The 17,310-nt window shown below is 37.9% G+C and overlaps 1 protein-coding gene across 1 annotated transcript; it reads left to right on the top strand.

Moving 5' to 3' along the window:
- Window positions 1-194: 194 nt before the first annotated feature.
- Window positions 195-15,649, top strand: twsg1 (twisted gastrulation BMP signaling modulator 1). The gene is made up of 5 exons (XM_005801968.3): window positions 195-612; window positions 2,970-3,130; window positions 9,784-9,883; window positions 11,951-12,211; window positions 14,047-15,649. Exons 2-5 carry the CDS (start codon window positions 3,005-3,007, stop codon window positions 14,226-14,228), a joined length of 669 nt encoding a protein of 222 aa, XP_005802025.1. The 5' UTR covers window positions 195-612; window positions 2,970-3,004; the 3' UTR covers window positions 14,229-15,649.
- Window positions 15,650-17,310: the final 1,661 nt, after the last annotated feature.

Genomic DNA, 17,310 nt, shown 5'->3' with positions numbered 1-17,310 from the left:
TTAGACAAAAACCCATTATTACGTCAGGAGGTGTTTTGTGTGTTTTTCTTGTCACGTCGTGTTGTTTTCTGGTTAAAGTTGCAGTTTCCCAGTTTCCAGCTGATCACCTGTGGAGCTGCAGCGGAGCATCGCCTTACGAACCAGCCGCCCAGCGGGACGTCCGATCGGCTTCCTCACCTGACGAGGCGCCGCCGATAGGAGAGGAGACAAAGGACCCGCAAACTGGGAGGAGAAGAAGATCCATCACGCAACCCGAGCCAACCCGCTCACGTGTTGGTTTTACGCAGCGCTTTTACGCACGTTTTTTTGTTTCCCCCCTTCTTTTTCTTGATCCGCTCTGCTCTGAATCCGAGTCTCGGTGCGCTGATTTGGGATCTGTTTGACCTCGGGCGCCGGTGTTTTCTCTCCGCAGAGGCTTCGCTTTGAAAATGGAGCGTGTGCCTTTAAGGCGCCCGACCGCCTGCCGCTTTGTGCTGCGGAGAGACTGACGCCCTCTGGACACAGTGGACACCGGAGCGGCGGCGGATCACCATCCCGGAGGAGTTCAAAGAGAAAACCAGCTCCGCTTCTTACAAAAAAAACCCAACCTGGAGGCTTATCGACTGCGTTCAGGTGAGTTTAAACACCTTTTTAATCGGCGCTGCTGCGCTTGCGTGCGAGTGAAACTTAAAAAAAAGAGAGAGAAGAAAAAGCAGAAAGGCGCTCAGGAATGAGGGAGCTAATGTCCCTCACATGTTTCCTCTTCGTCATGTGGAGACGATGTATGCAAAAAAAAAAAAAAACAGAGTGGAGTGTGTGTGAAAGTGCAACACACACACACACACACACACACACACGCACACACATAGAGTCAGAAAATGGATGCAGGCAGCTGATGTTGCCAGATGTGTTGCGCACATTGTTATTCCTTAAAAGAGGAAAAAAGCAGCGCTGGCTGCTTGACTGACATGAGACTGCGGCCCTTTTCTTCTCTCTCCATCTGCAGAAATCAGAGTTTAGCTGCGATTTCCACCAAAGTTACAGGACAATCGGCTCCCGCTGCTCCACCTTTTCACATTTAAAGTCCGGTTAGCGGCGCGGAGAGAAAAGAGTTTCGACCCGAAACAAACTGATCGTTTTAGAAGCAACTGAAATAAAATGTTTCTATTTACATCCACGAACTTTAAGCCATTGAACTTTGGTTTTTCTGCAACAAATCAACGCAAATTAGATCATTTTAAAGCAAATCTGTTCTTGTGAGCTTACGCTCAGCCTGTCATGCTTTGACTAGACCATTCTAACTCCTGAAGACGTTTTGACCTAAACCAGCTGTGTTTTAGATTCCTGATTCAAATGATTTTATGTCTCTTTAATGAATGTAATTTTTATTTTTCTGACAAATCAACACAAAGTTTTAAAGTAAATCTTTAAAAAAAAAAAAAAAGTTTAATGTTTTGGAGAATCTGAAAACCAAACTTTACTTGTTTTTGTAAATTTAAGCTCAGCCAGATACTCTGTTGAACTTTGACTAGGCCATTCTAACTCATGAAGACGGTTTGACGTAAACCTTTGGTGTTCCAGGTATCTTATTAAAATAATTGCTAATGGAAAACATCCCCACAGCATGATGCTGCCACCGCTTTGCCTCACAGTGCAGCAGCTGAAACTCTGAGTTGCTTTTGAACAGGAATCACTGGAACTTTGACCAAAATATTTGATGCACATCGATGATTTCAATGATGTCCCTCGACAGAATTTAATTTTTTTTTCTTTCTGGTGACTGTTTGATGTTTTCATTACTTTTTATTTGTCTGTTTTTATGATGTAAAGCACCTTGATTGATTGATTTTGCCTAAAAGGTCAAATATTTGGCAGAGAATGTTCTTCGTCATGTTTTCTTGTTTCTCCTGCTGCAGCCTGGATTCCTGATGCCCAACTTAAAGCCTCTTTCCCACAAAACTGAGGTTGCAGCAATGAATCTTAAATAATTTTGGGAATCTGTGATTCTTACATGTGAAGCCAATATTATCTTCCTCAGCAAAGGTATAAAAATCAACGACTTTCTTGTTATGTTTAGCAAAATTTCAAATAAAAAATCAGTATCGGCCAAAATCGGCAGGTCAGGCCTCTTAAAAATTGGTAATCGATCAGAAAACTGCAATCGGTGCATAAAACCCAGATCAGGGATCTGCGACCTTTTTGACCTCCTACAACGACTTTTAGTAACTTTGGCTAATAAAAGGTAAAGAACTGGAGCTGCAACTGAGATTGTTTTGTTTTATAATTCAGTTATTCTAACGATGAATCGATTAATCAGGTCGTTATTGTAAGTAAGAATTTGTTCTTAATAACTCACCAGTTTAAACAAAGATTAAAAGAAAAAGGACTTTTCCATTTAACCTCTTAAGCTTTTTTATGCAACATTAAAAACACATAAAAAATGCAAATAAAGAAATAATTCAGTTCCATTTTTAAATCAGAAAAAATAACATTGCATTTTAGGAACAGATGCTTAACAGGAGTTAAAAGAACCTCTCAAGGCGTTTTGGGTAAAACAGATTTACAGATAAATCAAGTTTCTTTTTGTCTTAAATGTGAAATGTTTTTATTTTTGTACAGTTTTGGCTTAATTACTGCTCTGAGTGGGTTGTTTTTTCAGCAAATGGCCTTTTTAAAAGTCCAGTTAATGGTTTATTGATTACTAAATTAGTTGACGATTATTTTAATAATTTATTAATCACGATTAATCGTTTCAGCCATATGTAAAACTTCCTGTTTATTTCCACAAAATGGCCTTTTGTTGAGTCTTTATACTCCAGTTGACAATTAATTGATTACTAATTCAGTAATTGATTAATCCGATTAATCGTGTCAGTTTTAAATTTGATTTCTTCAAACTTTATGAAAATTGTTCAGACTTTTTTCTTATTTTGGCTGCTTTGAAATGAAAACCTGAATAAAAATGTCGTTGACGCTCTTTGTGCTGCAAGGTGTTTTCCCGTCGCGCGCTGGTGAGACCGTCAGGATGAGGTCCGCTCGGCTCATCCTCCCCGCCACGGCAGCGCTGCTCTTCCTCCTGGCCGGACTCTCTCTGACCTCCGGCTGCAACAAAGCCCTCTGCGCCAGCGACGTCAGCAAGTGTCTCATTCAGGTGAGGCCTTAAATCCTGGCCACAGATCGCGAGCGAAACGGAGGGATGATTGTGGGGTTGGGATCTTGGTCAAATTAAGCAAACGGCGCCGATCTTCTGAGCAGATAAAAGCAGCAAAACGCAACCAGGATTTTTGATTCTGTCGACGTGAACGTCGAACCGCATCAAAGTTCACTTCAACCGAACCAGGAAAGAGGGTTTTTAGGCAACTAAAAATCCACATCACAGTTTGATTGTGCATTCACACCTCCCTAAATGAACCGGACTTTCTACGGTTGGTGTGAATGCAATCAGAAAACTCTGGGCCGTTTGTCCAGAAGGTCCGGTTTGTTTGGGGCGATGCGTAATCAAACTGTGATGAGGACCAAAACAGCAAACTTTGGTTCACCTAAAAGCATCGGCCTTAGTTTGAACGTCCAGCAGACCGGAGATTGCTCCAAAAACAGGAAGTGGACTACAGCACGGGGCATTCTGGGTAAATACAACTAAGACAAACATGCTAGCCTAGCGCTAGCAGGAGAAATGGCTTGTCTTTTACGAAAGGCAAAAGAGAAATCCAGCTACCACAAAAATCTGTCTCTTCTCCATTTTTGTTTACATTTTGTGAAGAAGGGAGTTGCGCTCATGCCTTCTTCTGAGTTTTTCATTTTGTTTCCTTCAGTAGCTCTTGATGCAGAGCCCCTACAGGCGAGGAGGGGAACAGGTTTTTACAAATGTTGCAATTTTTGTCCCCAGTCGAACCGAATCTACCGGACAATCATAAGAACAGCCTAAGAGTTCATCTCTGGCCCATTTCTTCATCACATCAGCAGTCTTCCTCTCTTCTTCTCTTCCAGTTGACTTCTTTCCAATGGTCGTAATGAGCTCTGCAGCTCTTGCGACCTCGCTGACACCAACTTGCTAGCTGTCAGAGACAAGAGTGGCGGCTTGTGTGTGAAGGAGAAACTTCTCCGCCTGCAGAGGCTCTAGATCAGGGGTGGGCACTCCTGGTCCTCGAGGGCCGGTGTCCTGCAACTCTTAGATGTCTCCCTGGTCCAACACACCTGAATCCAACAGCTGAATCACCTCCTAAGTGCAGTCAAGTTCTCCAGAGTCCTGCTAACGACCTCATTATTTGACTCAGGTGTGTTGAAGTAGAGATGCATCTAAAAGTTGCAGGACACCGGCCCTCGAGGACCAGGAGTGCCCACCCCTGCTCTAGATGGTCCGTGTTGCTTGTGATTAGTTGGATCTGCTGTCTGGAGCTCGCTTTTCTCGCTCTGCTGCCACTTCCACTCATTTGTCTGGATTCTCTAAAACCCCCAAGGGTGGCAGGTTGGAGGTGGTCAGCAGGAGGGGTGTGTGTGTGTGTGTGTGTGTGTGTGTGTGTTGTACTTTTAGGAACTTGAGCAGGGTTGTGGGGTGGGGCAGCACGATCACTTTCCAACGCGCCGCTCTCTGCAGCGGCTGCGCATTAACTGATGGCTGGGTTTCCACTTGAGAGCAAGAGAAGCCAAATAAGAGCTTTTTAAGATAACCTCATCGGTCTCGGCATGGAAATTGCTGTTGGACGGTAAAAACCGGCACTTGTGCCGACTAGCTTGTTCGCTCATTTTTTAAATGGTTATCATCCAAGCTACACATGTTCAACCAACCTGCAAAGTTAAAAATAAATGAAACTCAGGATGGCACTTAGGATGACCGACGAGTCAATGTTTCTACGTTCTAAGTTGGAAAAGTCGTCCAAGTTTCTCTGGTTTAAAATCCAACATGGCTGCCATGGCTATGGTACATAGTGAAGGTTTAAAAAATATTTTAAAGGTGACGTATTATGCTTCCTTGTACAAGTTAGGATAGGTAAAAAAAAATTTGCACAAAGTCATTTTTAGATGATCAAATTTTAGTCTGGATATTTCTGATTATTTTAAGTTACTTTTTAGGGCGTCTTTTAAATTAAAATAATCTGCTGATGGCCAAGCTCAACATTTACACATGAAAATGGTTTCTAACAGATGAAACAGTTTTTCACATGGCTCCATTTAAAATCAAGAACACTTATATATATACTGTATATATATAAGCTTGAATGCATTTGGGATGCTTCCATATCTCATTTTTTAGAAAATGAGACGTTAGGAGTATTTCTGATTAATAAAACGTGGCTTTATGGGCTGTTTTATGTAGTTTTATTTCTTACGCCACCTTTAATAAGTATAATTAGCAAAGGGCTCAGATCTTTTAACATCTTTTTATGCTTTAAGCTGACAAAACTAAATTTTTTTATAGGTGTATTTGATTAGCAGCACTTAGCTAGTATTTTCCTCTTAACGCCAGTGGAAGCAGCAGGGGGCGTACTTAGTTTTTACTTCACTCTATTCAAAATAAAAAAACACTTTTTCTATAAATATACACGTTAGGTTTGTTTTGATTTATTTTATTTGCTAGCGAAGTTGCTTGTTGCTAACTTTATCCTGATAGCTAAAGGTAAGCTAGCCTATGTTAGCAGCACCTCCATTTCTCGTTTTTTTTTAAGACAATAGGGAGTATTTTTGATTAATAAAACGTGGCTTTGCGTGTTGTATAGTTTTATTTTTTTACAACATCGCCTTTAAGAGGTATAATTAGCGGAGGGATCAGATTTAGGGGCAGAGAGACGGTGATTATGCGAACTGTGTGTGGTTTTTTTGCAGTCCCTCTCTGCTGAGTCATTTCTGAGTCTTTTATTATTGCTGAGGGTGTTTACACGGAGGAGACGGTTCCTGAAAGGATGAGAGGGAAGCTGTGTGGAGAAAGAACACGGAAAGGAAAGGAGAGCAAAACGGGCAGGAGGAAAGTTAGGGGGGAACTTTCTGCTCTGTTCTCCAGGTGTTTTCTTGCCCCTCTCTCCTCCCGTTCCTCCCCCATTATTGTCGTGACCTTGACGTGGAGGAATGTGCTCCCTGCTCCAAGTCGAGAGGGAGGAAAATAAAAGCTCCTCCGGCGCCGTTTAATCCCACCAACAAGGTTTTACTTTTGTCTCCTTCAAAGTCGAACCACTCCGGAGTGAAATGGCGCGTTTGTTCTCTGGTTCCTGCAGAAGTTTCCAGAAGCGCTGCGTCTCAAACTGGAAACTTTGATTTCTCATTGCCCTACCAAACAGACCGCATGTTTACTCCAGTTTATCGCCTACCTTTAACTGAAGATTTAAGATATGTTTGTGGTTTTTGTTTTTTTTACATGTCTGTGACTTAGCCTGAAGTTTAAATGGTGGATGGACGTTTTAAAGTGGCTTTTGTGGCTGTTTGAGTCATGAATATCTCGCCATCTGCGCCTCTGTTGTTGAGTTTCTGGGTTTAACAGGAGGTTAAGTTAATGCGACGTGACTCATGGGGTAAAACGGGGCAAAACTCAGGAGCTGTTGCCTCATGAAGGGCTGCAGCTGCAGGGCTAATAAACGGATTTGTTCACAACACCAACCTTCTCATGCATCGTCACTTTAAATGGAAAACTTCTCTGTTGTACTTTTTTTATACAAAGTACAACACGGTATTAGCTCCAGACTAAGATTTTTGAATTTATTAAACATATTTACAAGAAAAAAGTCATAATGTTACCAGACTACAGTTGTAATAATATGAGAACAGAGATGAAATAATAAAACAATCAAGTTATTGAGAGAATAAAGTTGAATAAAACAGAATAAAGTCATTATATTATAAGAATAAATCTGTAATAATAAGAGAATAAAATCATAATATGAGAACAATGTCGTAATAATATGAAAATAAAGCCATTAAAAGTTGTAATAATATAAAAATAAAGTTGTAATAACACTAGAATAAAGTCATATTACGAGAATAAATTTGAAATAATTCGAGAATAAAGTTGTAATAATATGGGAATAAAATCATAACATGAAAATAAAGTTGTAATAACATTAGAATAAAGTCACGTTTCAGGAACAAAGTCAAAATAATGCAAGAATAAAGCCATTCAGAGCACATAGTTTTTATAATATATGAATAAGGTTGTAATAATACAAGAATAAAGTCGTAATAATATAAGAATAAAGACATTACACTACGGGAATAAAGTTGTATGACAATAAAGTCAAAGTAATACAAGAATAAATTGCTGAGATCCCTATGGTACATGAAGTTAAAAAAAAAATCCATATATTTAATAAACTGTAAGATGAAGGGCGGCTACCTGCATAAGTATATTGTTAATGGACCAGTAATACATATTCCTGTTAGAAAAGACAGTTTTATGTAACATGGAAAACATGTTTGGTTCTTTACTTTCCACTGCAGTCAGTTTAATATCATAATAAACAGCAATTATTCCTGAAAAGAGTCCTGAATGTGTTGCTCTGGGCTTCATTTCCTCCTCCAGGTCTGTCTTAGAGAAGACAGACCTAAGCAAACATGAAGGCGAACGTGTTGGGACCTGCTGTGGAAAAGCTGTTTCTGCTCATGTTTTCCTGATTTACCATCTCTGTCTCACATTCTCAGATAGATAACAGACGTCTCATCCAGATTACTGTTGCGTTCATGAGCATTTTATCGCAGTTTTTCTTAAAAACTTAATTTCTGTGGCATTGTTTATCACCAATCAGAGTCTGCAGTGAAACTAATCTGAGCGCATATATTTACGTAAACAAACAATAATTTCTGGTGTTGAGCGTTTATATCTAACATTTGATCGCTAAATTTGCGTCTGTCACGCTCTCTGCTCTAACATTGCCGCTCCTCATGTATGGAACACCAAACATATCGAAAATGTGTGAAGTTTCATGTGTTTTTGTATGTTTTTAAATTAATGCGTATGTAAATGAACAACACCTCCAGTGAATGACAGATTGTTTTCATCCAATCAGAATGTTCCTTCGATGAAAAAGAACCAATCACAACCAACGAGTAAAAATACTCCAAGAAGTGACAGAAATAAAACAAAACTGTAAGATTTGACAACATTATGCACTTGAATTTTGTAGCCTAGTATGTTGTTAAGCACAACATACTAGTGCTTAACTAGTATGATTACTTTGTGCATTCAAGGTAACATTTATACATTTCTTAAGAATAAAGTGATTATATTACGAGAATAAAACCATAACATTAATTTTATTTATTTATTTCAAACAGGTTTTTAAAACCTTTATGAGAATAAAGTTACAATAATACAGGAAAATGATAATTGAGTTACAGGAATAAAATCATAATAATACCAGAATAAGGTCATACGACATATTCAAAATAGTACAAGAATAAAGTCATTATGTTACAGTAACAAAGTTGTAATTATATGAGAATAAAATTGTAATAATACAAAAATAAGGTTATTTTATGAGAAAAAAATCATAATATCACAATAAAGTCATACAAATATAGAAATAATCATATTGCAAGAATAAAATTGTAATAATACAAAAATAAGGTCATTATTTTATGAGAAAAATCATAATATCACCATAAAGTCATAAAAATATAGAAATAATCATATTGCAAGAATAAAGTTGTAATAATATGAAAATAAATTAATACTACCAGAATAAAGTCCTAATATTATTATAATTGAGAAAAACACAAGAGATGATAAGACAGCTGAATTGTGTAGGCTAATAATATGTAGCTAAGCACACATGCTAACTTTGTGCATTTCAGGTAAAATTTCTCGATTTAATATGATGTCATCCTTTCCCAGACAACTCACTGTTTTTTTTAGTCCAGTAATAATTACTGTACTGGAAGCAAACCAGTGGTTGTCCTTCCTGTTGCTGGTTTAATGACAGGCTTCCTGTTTGAAGAGCCTGGCCTCTCGCTGCCTCCTCTCTCTGCACCTCAGTCTGGAAATATCAAAAAACCTTTTAAAGCTGACGTTTTTCACCAAATATACGTTTATATGTATCAGAAATCTGTATTTCTATTTCTAAATTTCTCCTCAGACATTCTTAAGAGTGTTAGGGTCAGGTTAAGAAAAATATATAATTTATGAGAATAACGTAATAAAATTACCAGAGTGAAGTTGTGATATTATGAGAAAAAGTGGTTTTAACTGCAGACAAATGAAAAATGTTGAGCATCTTGTGAAGTTATACTTTGGTATTTGTTTTAGAAATAACAAAGTAATCTATTAACACATCTTGCTGGATGCTACTGGTAATAATATGATGCTTATGTGTTTACTACAATTTTATTCTGCCAATATGATAACTTTATTCTCGTAATATTCTGACTTTGCTATTGCAATATTATGACTTTATTCATGAAATATTATGACTGAATTATCTTAATATTATTATTTTACTACCGTAATATTACGATTTTACTCTAGTAATACTATGCCTTTATTCATGTAATATTTTGACTTTATTATTATATTACGAGTTTATTATCTTAATATTACAACTTTATTCCAGTAATATTACAACTTTGTTATCATAATATTATGACTTTATTATTGTAATATTTTAACTTTAACACACTATCACAACTTTTTTTTGTAATATTGCAATTTTGATTTCGTAATTTTAGGTATTTTTTGTTTTTTTCTTAGCCTAATTCTGCGTCGTACATGATTAAGTTTCGTTGCTCTGAAGCAGAAATGCATCTTGAGGTCTTCGCGGTGTTCTTAAGCATGTTGTGTGCGTGTGTTTTCTTTTTCTCATGCGTGTTTCCATGCATTCCCTGCAGGAGCTGTGCCAGTGCCGTCCCTCGGATGGAAACTGCTCCTGCTGCAAAGACTGCATGCTGTGTCTGGGGAACCTGTGGGAGGAATGCTGCGACTGCGTTGGTAGGTGCAGCCGACGCGTGTGTTCGCTGTTCGCAACAGTCAGGTTCACTAAATTTATTCTAACAAAAGAGGAAATCAGTTTGGTGGTTAACATCACTCCAGCTGCTTCTGACACTTTCAATAAAATACAATAAATAACCCTAAACAAACTACAACACAATGGCTCCCAATGAGCAGTTAGCAGCGGCTAACAGTTGTAAAGTCAAACATAGCTAAACCATACAACATTAACGATGAAGACAGTTAAAAACATATCAGAAACATAGCAAAATTACTCATGAAACAATGTATATGATTAAATGTGTCTGAAATATATGTTAAATTATAATATTTATAAAGAAAACACGGCAAAGGCCCTAATACATACCGCTACAGTTACCAATAACAACAGAAAAAGGGGGCGGAGCTGTCAGTTACTGGTTGCTATGGTAACCACCAACTGCCAACAGCAGCCAATTGAACACACCAATAAATAAATGTCTGGAGAAACAACGTCTGGCCAAAACAAAATAAATTCAAAGAATAAATAAACAAATTTTGACAAATCCATCTGTCGTCTTTCAAATGCCAAAATTTCCACTTAGTTTTATATTCTGGTCCGTCTGATTATGTCATTTTTAAATATTTGATATTTGATCAGTAACTCAGTACTTGAGTAAACGTTTTAACGTTTTTTACTTTTTTAGTAATTTCTTGAACGACCACGTTTTCCTTAATTGTTTGAGTAAAAATACATTAAAATAGTGCTACTTTTACTTTAGTATGGTTTTTGGGTCATCTACTCACTTCTAATGGAATGTCTGTAGATTTCTTTAACTTTGCACAAAAAAATTCAAAGATCAGATTGCAGACACAGACATGTTTTTAGAGGGAGAAGAAGAAGTCGGATCTCCTCTGACTCTGGAGATCACAGATCTCTCAGATCCGCGCCGACTGACAGATATTGCTCCGCTTGCTGACATGGAGGCTTTATTAAAACGCTTTCATGTGGAAAAGAAGAACAAGGATCTGAGCGCCACACTCTGTTGCTGCGGCGCAGATGTTGGACCGCTGGTTCTCCTCCTGGACGGGGCTTTTACGGCCCACCGAGGAGATGTTGTCGCTCTGAGCAAATACATTGTCTTCCTTTATGTTTTCTTCCCTTTTTCACTGTCCGCTTTCCACTTGCAGCAAATTATCTGTGCCAAACGCCGACTGCTTTGAAGTGCGAGTGTTTAGAGGATCTGGGGGGAAGATTTAGGAGGCTGGTTAGAGGAGCTTGGATTTAAAAAATGCAGGGAGGGAGTGGAGCGGCCATGAGTGTGTTTTATCTAAAACAGCTGCTCTGGCTCTGCTTTTAGCGTCGGTTTCTGATCCAAATCCTCTGTCAAACTCCGTCCCCCATTAAATGATTTACCCATTAGCTGTAATTCACTTGGACTTGTTGCACAGGGTTGAGAGATCGTATCTGGGGATGTGGGGACTTGCTTCTGTGTTGAAATTAAACGAAGTGTTAAACAGACCTTAATTGAGATGAGACTTTTTTTTTTTTTTTTTTTTTACAGTGCTGTGGTTTTTTCAAAACCAACCCCGTTGAGTTTAAAGGGGACCATAATGCTGCTTTGACCACGTTAGGTTAAGATAGGCCAGGGGTGTCCAAAGCTTACAAAGTTAAGCTAGTGAGGGATTAATCTGATTAAATATTTTAGCACATTTTAGCACTAGCAATTATACAACCATACGTCTTTGAAAAGCATCAGTGGCGCCTCCTGTGAGAATGCAGCAAGTGGTTTCTGGATGGTAAGTCAAAAACAAAACTGTCTTTTTCAGAGCCGCTGTACAGCGCATATTCAGTAGTAGTAAAACTAGCTGACCAAACATTCTGAAGTTCCACTGGGGTTGCTAGGTAACGGGCGGAGCTCTACTGGGGTTGCTAGGTAACAGTGCAATTCCTGTGGAATGTAACTTTTCTTGGAAGCAGTTGAGACCCAAATGGAAGTACAAAATGTTTTGAAAGATTGCTTTTAAAACAGTTTGTGGAGGCAGAAATGTTTCCATAACTTGCTCTGACGCGTCTCCCATCGTCAGGGATGTGTAACCCCAAGAACTACAGCGACTCTCCTGCCACCTCCAAGAGCACGGTGGAGGAGCTGCACCGCCCCATCCCCTCGCTGTTCCGCGCCCTGACGGAGGGCGACGCGCCCATCAACATGATGGTGGTGTCCTTCCCCGTGGCGGAGGAGTTCACGCACCACGAGAACCTGGTTTCCTTCCTGGAGTCGCTCAACAGCCAGCCGCAGAACGTGTCGGTGCCCGGGAACAGCATCCACACCGGCATCGATCCTCACGGTAAAGCATGTTTCTTCTCACCTCGTTTTTCAAAATAGGGGGCGGGGGGCCATTTGACACACCTGGACAGATTTTTTTGCGGCCCCTCGACCTCAAATCATAAATGAATTAGGATAAAAGTACGACTTTTACATCAAAATCTATCTAAAAAAAATGTCATATTCAACACAAAGTGATCATCTTTTCCAAGCTTTCTGGTTTCTTTCTGTTGTCATGGTAACTAGGACCACATCAACTCGTTGCTTTTAATTGCTCCCTTTATTAAAACCTGGCTAAATACATCAAGTGTTTTCATATTAAGACTGACCCAAATCCTGATTGTATTTCTGAGAACAAAATATTTTTTAGTTCTCTTCAATTGAGACCAAATTAATAAGCAAACTGGATGAATTTTGTTTAACAAGCAAAACATGAAAAAAAAGCCTTTCAAGTTTTGTATCTGCAGTCCCATTCCTACAAAATAAAATAGATATAAAGGTATTAAAAAACTTCATAAGTAAAATATATCATTATTGTTATATACTATTATTAGGTATATGTTAAAATAAGATAGTTCATGCTTACTTTATTGTTGAACATTTTTGGTGATTTTAATGTTTGAAAATGATTTTTTTTTTTTATCCTGCAAGAAATTTCAAACTGACCATTTTTGGCCCAATGACAGAAAGTTTGGACACCCCTGGTTGTTGGACCACCCGCGGTGGTCATTAATGTGATTTATTAATTTTTTTTATACAATGCAAAAATATTTTCTTCCATGACGTTTGCACATTCAGACAGAATTGTTGAGGAAATTACTAGGAAATATCGTAAAATTTAGCAAAAACTCTGAAAATATTCTGAAATATTAAGAAATTAGCTCACCTCGCGTTTGAATAAGCCACATAGCATCCTGAATGTTCAACACCACGGGTGCCCAAAGTGTGGTCTGGGGACCATTTGTGGCCCTTTAAATGATTTGATTCAGCCCCTGAATGGTAAAAATTGGAAATTGTCTATTTTTCTTTTAGTAAAGCAAGAGTCTGAAGCCTTTTTATGTTTTGAATCTTTAATGATATACTGATTAAATTGGTTTATTATTAAGCAGGAAAAAAACCAAACAAAAGAATAAAAATTGCAATAAACTAATTTTTGCATTTTTAGTTTAATTAATTTTGTGGCACACCAGTAGTTTAAATTAAAGTTTGGACACCACACACCAAGACCAATCAAAACGTACGAAAGAATGTGTTGCGGCAGCCACCCAATCAGTGGCGAATGTATCATTGGCAAAAAAATGTTGGAGATGGTCAACAAACAATCCGCAGTTTGTGGTTTTCTAGAATTCTTTATTAATGCCAATTTATTTTCAAACTTAGAGGAAAACCAGGTCGGCCAATAATGTCGGACCATTTTAAGTTTTTAAGTTATTATGATATGATAAATGTTAAGTTGCTTGTATTGAGTCTTAAGAGATTTTTCTGTATAAATAAAGGATTATATATTAAAACACTTCTGAGTATTTTCACAACACTACTCTTCAGTTTTTCAGTGTTTTTATATAGAGACTCTGTCAGATCAGCTCTGATAATGCAGAGCTTCAGTTTTTTCCATGTTTTTGTTTTAGTTTGCTGCTATTTGTTGGCGTTTCACTCTTAAACCATTGCTATAAAGTTACAGCATTCCCACAAAGCTCAGCAGTTAACTCATTACACCGACCCAAAACACATGGCCTCACTTAATTACAGCAAACCCATCAAGTAAAAGTAGAAACACTGAGGGCTAAAGGTAATTATGTGTTCTTGTGAACCATGTTTTGCTGAATCCGTGACTCAACCTGCTTCCTTTCCTTCCAGAGAAAATGTGCACGGTGGTTTACTTTGACGACTGCGTCTCCATTCGTCAGTGCAAGCAGTACTGTGAGTCAATGGGCGGATCAAAGTACCGCTGGTTTCACAACGCCTGCTGCCAGTGCATCGGCCCAGAGTGCCTGGACTACGGCAGCAAGGCTGTCAAGTGCTTGAACTGTCTGTTCTGACCCGAACCGATCCGATCCAATCTCTGGGCACATGTTGGCACCAAAAGACTGAGGGAAGAGAAACCCATCACTGTTATATGTTAGCATTCCTCAGTAACCATGTAAAATAAACCCCCGCCTCCTCCTTCCTTCCTCTCCTCCTCCTGCAAATTGTTTTTTATTCTGCTGTTACTGTATATTTTTAGATATGTCTACCATAGTGTGTTTTTTACTAGAGGTGTATATGAATAATGTATTTTTGCAATTACTGTCAGCAAAATCCCAGTCTTGTACCAAATAAAGAAAAGATTTGGTAACTTAAGTGTTTGTGTTACAAAGGCTAGTCTCAGTTTAACAGAATTAAACCTTGTTTGCCCATTTTTCACTGCTTTTAAAGCTGCAGTGTGTAACTTTTATAAAGATATTTTCTACATATTTGTTGAAACTGTTATTGTGCTGTGACAGAACATTATGAGACAGATAATCTGTAAAAAAAAAGGAGCTTCTCTGCTTTCTCCCAGTGGTAACTAGAAACAACCAATCAGAGCCAGGAGGCGGGGCTTAGCGCTGTTAATCACCCTTCATGTGGCACCACTGAATGCTAAGGCTAGTTAGCATGGCCAACAATGACGTTGGATAAATAGTTTTCCTGTAACTTTAAGGTGTTTCTCTGCCATTAGCATATTTACAACAAGTATATGACATTGATTGACAGCGCTAAGACCCCGCCCCTGGTTGTGATTGGTTGTTTTTGGTCAGAGTGATACATTTTTCCAGATGGCAATAGCATCTCAGGGAGAGTATCTGTCTCATAAACTGTCACAACATAGTAACAATTTAACAAACATGTAAAAAAAATCCCCATATTTTTAAAATAAAAGTTGCACACTGCAGCTTTAAAAGATATCATAGTTATGTAGTTACTGTTAATAGTTTGATTTTTGACTCATGAAATCTTTCTGTTTTGGTTCTTCTGGGCCTGAATGCTGTAGTAGTTACAGTAAGAGTCAGAATCTTATGTTTAATCTCTTTACAAACCATCAATCATATTCAGTTTTAAGCCCAATTTTTCAGTAGGAGTTTCTGCGTCCAATGAATGAATGTTGGTCATTTGGAGTTCCACAAGGCTTCATTCTAGGAATCCTTCGAGATTTAATTTCCCTGTTAATAATTTTGCTGTCTAAAAATGTTGGATCGTTTAAATGAAGAAATTTAAACCAAAAAAACTGTAATTCTTTTTATAACAGGCATAGAAAACAGGTGAATTAGTTTTTCTCACTCTTTACATGTGGCGTTCCACAAGGCTCCATTCTTGGTACCCTGCTGCTCTCTTTTTGTGAAATCCTTTGGAATCCATTTGTTGAGATTATATTCTGCCTAATATGATAGCCCGGCCCTAATACAACATTTATTTTTATTAAGAGAATAAAGTCATAACATTATGGTGATACCGTTACAGTGTTATGAAAATAAAGGAAAAGAAATATGAGAATAAAATTGTAATAATACAAGAATAAAATAGTAAGTTTATGGGAACTATGTTTTATAATGATAAAACAATTAAATGAGGAATGTTAGGCATCTTATTAAGTTATACTGGAAGTATTGGTTTTACCAATAAAAAATATATAATTTTATGGTATAATGGTGAAAAATATGGAGAAAATTAATTTTTTTATAAGACATACTTACTGAACCTGTAATGCTTTTTGGTTTTAATCCAAGAAATGAATAAATTCAGTAGTCTAAAACAACACATTTCAGTCAACGTAAGAGACTACTTCTTTAAAAAGATTATTTTAAAATATTTGTTCGTGCTTGTGATATTCATATGGAAAAGGTAACGGGTAAATGTTTTTCCCTAGTTGTCCTTTCTGCCACTCTAATCTTAGCTCAGTGTTTCACAAATCAGGAAACACATCATTTCCTGGGGAAACAACGTTGTTATTCTTCCATTCTGGTCCACAGGTGTTCAGCTCTCAATGACCATCTCATGCAAGCCAAGAGGAAAACATTCTCTGATGCCAATCTCTCGCCACCGCACACAAATGCTCTTTGTTGTGCCAGTGCACTTTGAAAAAGCAGCGGGACGCCCTATCACTGATTATGTTCCCAATTGGCATGCCACAGCAACGTGCACAGACTCATCTTGCAGGCGTACAATGGAACCTTGTCTGTCCCTTTCTTTTTAATTATTATTATATCGAGCCCTGACCTCCTTTCGCCACTGCAGCTGTGGTTTTGGGTGCAGACAGAACCAACAAAAGATCATCAGAGGACTAATTTGTTTCATATGTCCCAATGACCACCAGCTGTAAATCCCAACCACAGAGCCTTGGGAAAATACGTGTGACTCAGAATAGCAAATGGTTTCCCCAAATTTAGTTTGCGCTGCTGCTCGGAGCTCTGTTTGACAGTTCCACCACCTGAAAGAAATCAGAAGTGAAGCTGAGATCAAAATGATACCACAGTCTAAACATTCTCCAAACCTAATTTGGCCGAAACACAGAGGATATTTATCACTGCACTGCTCAGACCTGGCAGTAAAACCTGAAGGAGTCCAAACACCAAGCCTGTAATGTTTGTTGTTTGGGTGTCCTGGTATGGCATGATGCTGCATTATTGGGTTAAATAACCACAGGGGACAAATGTAAAGGTGGGTTTAAAAATAACCACAATTAATTTTAGAATAAAAATTCACCATCTTTGAACTGCAAAAACACAAAATCTTACCAACTATTTTTGATCCTGTCAACTATTTTACAGGACTTCAGTAAAATATAGGAGCTTGTTTTAAGTCAATATACGTTTCACTGCAAAACATGAGAAAGCTGACTTGTTATAAGTGAACTAATTTGCTAGTGAAAGTTATTAATTTAAAACAAACTATTAATTGATAATAATATTACTCCTCTAAGATATTTGCACTAAAAACTAGATGAAAAATATTTTATAAGATTTGGAAAATGGTCTGAAAACAAGACCATTATTATTGCTCAATGCAATAACTACTGAGACAACACTTCAGAAACACAAAATCAAAGTATTTTTGTCTAGTTTCCAGTGCAAATATCTTAGTGCACTTGAAATAAGACAAAACTCA

The sequence above is a fragment of the Xiphophorus maculatus genome, chromosome 6, assembly GCF_002775205.1.
Source record: "Xiphophorus maculatus strain JP 163 A chromosome 6, X_maculatus-5.0-male, whole genome shotgun sequence".
Taxonomy (NCBI): Eukaryota; Metazoa; Chordata; class Actinopteri; order Cyprinodontiformes; family Poeciliidae; genus Xiphophorus; species Xiphophorus maculatus.
This window is presented reverse-complemented; position numbering and strand designations above follow the sequence as displayed.

Excerpts from the sequence above, each read along its gene's own strand:
- twsg1 (XM_005801968.3), top strand. The coding sequence starts at position 3,005 with ATGAGGTCCGCTCGGCTCATCCTCCCCGCCACGGCAGCGCTGCTCTTC. Across the intron at positions 3,131-9,783 it reads TCAGCAAGTGTCTCATTCAG|GAGCTGTGCCAGTGCCGTCC; the intron begins GTGAGGCCTTAA and ends CATTCCCTGCAG. Across the intron at positions 12,212-14,046 it reads CACCGGCATCGATCCTCACG|AGAAAATGTGCACGGTGGTT; the intron begins GTAAAGCATGTT and ends CTTTCCTTCCAG.